The sequence below is a fragment of the Capsicum annuum genome, chromosome 6 (assembly GCF_002878395.1).
Source record: "Capsicum annuum cultivar UCD-10X-F1 chromosome 6, UCD10Xv1.1, whole genome shotgun sequence".
NCBI classification, from domain to species: domain Eukaryota; kingdom Viridiplantae; phylum Streptophyta; class Magnoliopsida; order Solanales; family Solanaceae; genus Capsicum; species Capsicum annuum.
The window spans coordinates 19,325,212-19,329,766 of record NC_061116.1 but is presented as its reverse complement, the minus strand read 5'-3'; the positions used below and the strand labels follow the sequence as shown (position 1 = coordinate 19,329,766).

At 28.5% G+C, this 4,555-nt stretch overlaps 1 protein-coding gene across 1 annotated transcript; it reads left to right on the top strand.

Moving 5' to 3' along the window:
* The first annotated feature begins 2,051 nt into the window (after positions 1-2,051).
* LOC107874434 (adenylate isopentenyltransferase 5, chloroplastic-like) lies at positions 2,052-3,783 on the top strand. The gene is made up of 3 exons (XM_016721221.2): positions 2,052-2,274; positions 2,839-3,093; positions 3,416-3,783. Exons 1-3 carry the CDS (start codon positions 2,052-2,054, stop codon positions 3,781-3,783), a joined length of 846 nt encoding a protein of 281 aa, XP_016576707.2.
* The last annotated feature ends 772 nt before the right edge of the window (positions 3,784-4,555 follow it).

Sequence of the window (4,555 nt, the reverse complement as noted above, 5' to 3'; positions counted from 1 at the left end):
AATTGCATGTTTTTTCTTATTTATTTTTCAGTTTTTTTTAAAAAACAATAAAGTCAGGTAAGAAGAGGAAATTAGTCTATTAAATATTAGTGCTTGTTAAAATTTTAAATTTCATGTTTCCCCTATATATTTTTTAAGGGCGCAATGGGAACCATAGCCAACTTTAGCACCATAGGCACCGAAGGTGCAATGGGTGCCATGGGCACCAATGGCACCATGGTCTTCTTGAGAACAAAAAGTCAAACCACGAGCGTAAAAAACAAAGTTCCATGGGCGCCCTCCGTAGGTGTGCTATGTATTATGCTCTCGCTTGCCAAAATAACAATGTACAATTTGGAAGAACGTCACGACCCACATAGCAAAGTGTGCATCCTCGATTTGGCAATGTAAACATATCCCGTTGCGGAAAAAATAAAAATAGCATCAGCATATGAGACATCGCTTATTTGCTTACAACTTCTTCTCATGTAAATAGATATTATACCACACACTCACTACTGTAAACTGATTATTTACCTTAATTTCTTTTAAAGTAACAAAATCAATTTAAAAATTAGGAAATCAGTCAATGAAATATCTATACTTGCTAATACTATAATAGCTAATGTGTGACTCTAGAGTAAATATTTCATCTAGTAAACTGTGATAGTAGTTATCAAACATATTTCTAACTGTAACTACATGTCAGGAAATAATACCTGGGTCTAAACGAAATAAGAAAGATAAGTGAATCTTCAGATTATTGAGAAAACATAGTATAGGTGATGAAATGTTCATGATGCAAATTTGTTGCATAATATTTTTTGGTTATTTCTTTCACTATACATGGTGTTGCGTGAACTATTCTTAGTCAGTTGATAATGCCTACAAATATGTGTGGTGCACTTATACTACTCTTGCTAAATTTTCTTTTGGGGGTGTATGTGTGGTCTTTGGTGCTCATACTTTCCTTTGTGAAAATTCAAAGTTTGTTTTTTTACGGTTTAGTAAAATACATATTTTTGACGTTTATTGCTCTTAAATTATTCATTCTTCTTATTCATTCCTATCATTGTGATATATTATATGTATTGGCTTACCGATCATGGGGTGTGATAAGTTTTAATACTCTTTAGGAATTTGAGTAATGTAACATGACTATATAGATGTATAGATAAAAATTTATTCTTTTAAAATATCTTTAGATGTATTTCACATTATTAGAAATAAAATAAAAATTTTAAATCACCAACTTCCATATGATACTACGCTAATAAAATCATGGTATTTCTTCATGAATAGCCTTCCATTAATTTAGAACGTATAGTCAAAATTATTTTTATAGATAATATATTATTAGTAACACTTATTTGCTATCAGGATCAGTGATTGATTCACAATCGTCAATCAATTGATTAGTTGTACTTATATATAATATGATAATTACAATCCATCGACTTGACTATTTTATTTATTTCTCTTTTGGATTATAAGTTGCATACTTAACAGAATGATTAGAGTACTTTTTTCATATGGACGGAGTTACTGGTTCAAATACAAAACTAGTTAAAATTATCAGTTGCCATTGACTCTGGTATCTAATAGGGTTTATGGTAAAATTTTAGTGATATTTATTTTTTGTTCATGTATTTATTCTATTTCTTTTTTTAATCAAAATTGATATATCTTTGACTGTATTTGATTATATGCACTTGATAGAGTCAAAATATGATTAGAAAGAAAAATTGTTCTTATCCTAAAAGATATCAATTTGTTCTAATTAGGAATATTAATAAATATGTCCATAATCACATTTTACTATAAAAAGCCAACATCCTTTCATTCTTAACAACATTCAATCAAAATATATTTTACATATCTTTACCAATCTCAAGAAAGGTTTCTTCTTATAAAGAAATAACAACAACATATATATTATAATTTCACTTCAAGGTTTCTACTTATTAACTTAATATCCACAATATCTAAATTCCTCAGGCATTGACAGTTTTTATGTGATTGTCTTCTACTTTAATCTAATCAATATTTTATTTTTACTTATATGCAGAAAAATGAATACAGCTATCAACAATATCACCAAGTTGAATAAGAACAAGGTAGTGTTTATATTGGGAGCTACTGGGACGGGAAAATCTCGTCTCTCTATTGACCTCGCAACCCATTTTTCAGCAGAAATCATCAACTCTGACAAAATGCAAGTTTATAAGGGACTTGACATTGTCACCAATAAGATAACAGACTCTGAAAAACAAGGTGTTACACACTATTTGCTGGGTAAATATTTATTCTCACTAAGTATTTACACTAAATGTCTATTGAAATAATATAATTGTAGTTTTTTTGGATTACAAAGAAAATGCATATTATTATTTCGATTTTGTGGCGTGTGAAAAATTTAATACATTAATTACTGATTTGAGTGGGAAATGAAATAATTTTTTCCACTAAATTTTGAATATGTGGAATGAAATTATCTAGTTTTTTTAAACTCTCTAGAGATATGAACCTGAGACATCAAGATTCTAGACCCACTTCATCGATAACTAATTCAAATCCTTGATTTATGTGAGAATGAATATCATTTGACCATTTTTAAATATATATATATATATACGAAAATACATTTAAACCGAAACACTGATAATAATTTTTTCTTTATATTTGCAAGGAGAAATCGATCCAGATTCTAATTTCAAAGCAGAGGATTTCTGTGATTATATATATATATATATATATATATATATGTTTATTTATATATATTTATTTATATATATATATATATACGAAAATACAGTTGAATCAAAACACTGATAATAATTTTTTCTTCATATTTGCAAGGTGAAATCGATCCACATTCTGATTTCACAGCTGAAGATTTTTATGATCAAGCTATTTTCTACATAGAGAAAATTATAAGTCGTGGATATGTTCCAATCATCGTTGGAGGGTCAAATTCATACATTGAAAATCTTGTGGAAAATCCTACGTTTATGTTTAAATCTAAATATGATAGTTGTTTTATTTGGATTGACGTTGACGTATCTGCATTGGAACCTTTTCTTCACAAAAGGGTTGATCATATGGTCCAAGCAGGTTAGTTTAATTTCTCTTTGGTTTATATGTATTCATCATTTATATAAGTATCAACACATATGAGATATTTGACCTACCATTTTTTCATATACACATAATTTATAACGATAATATACAAGTTAAGTTTTATGAACCTTGATTATTTTAGTAGATATTTTTTAGAAATATAACACTTGATGTTAGAAAATAATCATGTAATATTTTAAAATATTTTCTACCTTATCTTTTTAATATCTCTCTTAAAAATATAAAGTCATGTTCAAATAAATTCAATGGACTTCAAACAACTCCAATTGTTATTTGATATTTATGTTGCGGGCAGGGCTAGTGGATGAGGTACGAGAAATATTTTCTCCCGAAGCAGATTACAGTAAAGGAATCCGACGATCCATTGGTGTCCCTGAGATGGACAAATACTTTAGAGAAGAAAATAAGTTTGATGCATGTGAAGAATCAATGAAGAAGATGCTTCTTGAATCTGCGGTCAAAGAAATTAAAGTTAATACTTGCAACTTAGTTCGTCGCCAACATGAGAAAATTAAACGATTCAGGAATGAGAAAATGTGGCCATTGCATTATGTTGATGCCACCAATGTTTTCAAGGAAAATGAAAAAGAAGGCGCTGATGATAAATGGAAACATGACGTGCTGAAACCTTGCCTCGATATCGTGAAAGAGTTTCTCAAATAATGACGATTACAATATTATTACTGAGTTTTTAGAAAATAATACCATTAGCAGTATTGTTTCATTTAAGATATTGTGATTTGTAATTGATTAAAAGATCTAGTACTACACAATTATTTCAATATATAAATGATAACATTTTTGAGTTTAAGAAAAAAATGAGGATCCGTCTTTGTACCTTAATTACTAAAATCGTATTGTTCTATAGCTAAGGTTTCCCTTTCAAAGTCATTCAATCTTTCTTATTAATATTAGAATTATCATCCCAGGGGTGAGACTGTGTTTTATGGAACTTTTCATCCGATCTAAGAAAATTTAGATGCTTTTTTTCGATTCTTATTCTTTGTATGTAAGGTTGCTAATTTTTTTAATTAAAAAGAACTATCAATGAAAAGAGTTTAAGTATAAATTAAGACATAAAAAGATGTGTATGCAATAATGTCATTTATTAATTCGACTATAGAAGACAACATTCTTTATTAGCAATATTTGAAACCCTAATAAAAATTATAATGAATTTATAAAAGGTAAATAAGTCATTTCTAGTGTTTGTTCCCTTCAAATTTGTAACGCCCCAAAAATTGCCCCAAGATGTCACACGGTGTTTAGGACCACAGATGATCCCAAGCTAATCCTTCTACTAACATAACTCGCAAGCAACTATATAAAATACATAAATCTAAGTGAAATAAGCGGAAGATAACTCTTTTCTGAATCTGATCAATACCAAACTAAATTAAAATAATTATAACTCTGCTTTTACAAATAAAATTAG

Coding starts and splice junctions, on each gene's coding strand:
- LOC107874434 (XM_016721221.2), top strand. CDS start 2,052: ATGAATACAGCTATCAACAATATCACCAAGTTGAATAAGAACAAGGTA. Junction 2,275..2,838: donor TGTTACACACTATTTGCTGG/GTAAATATTTAT, acceptor CATATTTGCAAG/GTGAAATCGATCCACATTCT. Junction 3,094..3,415: donor TGATCATATGGTCCAAGCAG/GTTAGTTTAATT, acceptor TGTTGCGGGCAG/GGCTAGTGGATGAGGTACGA.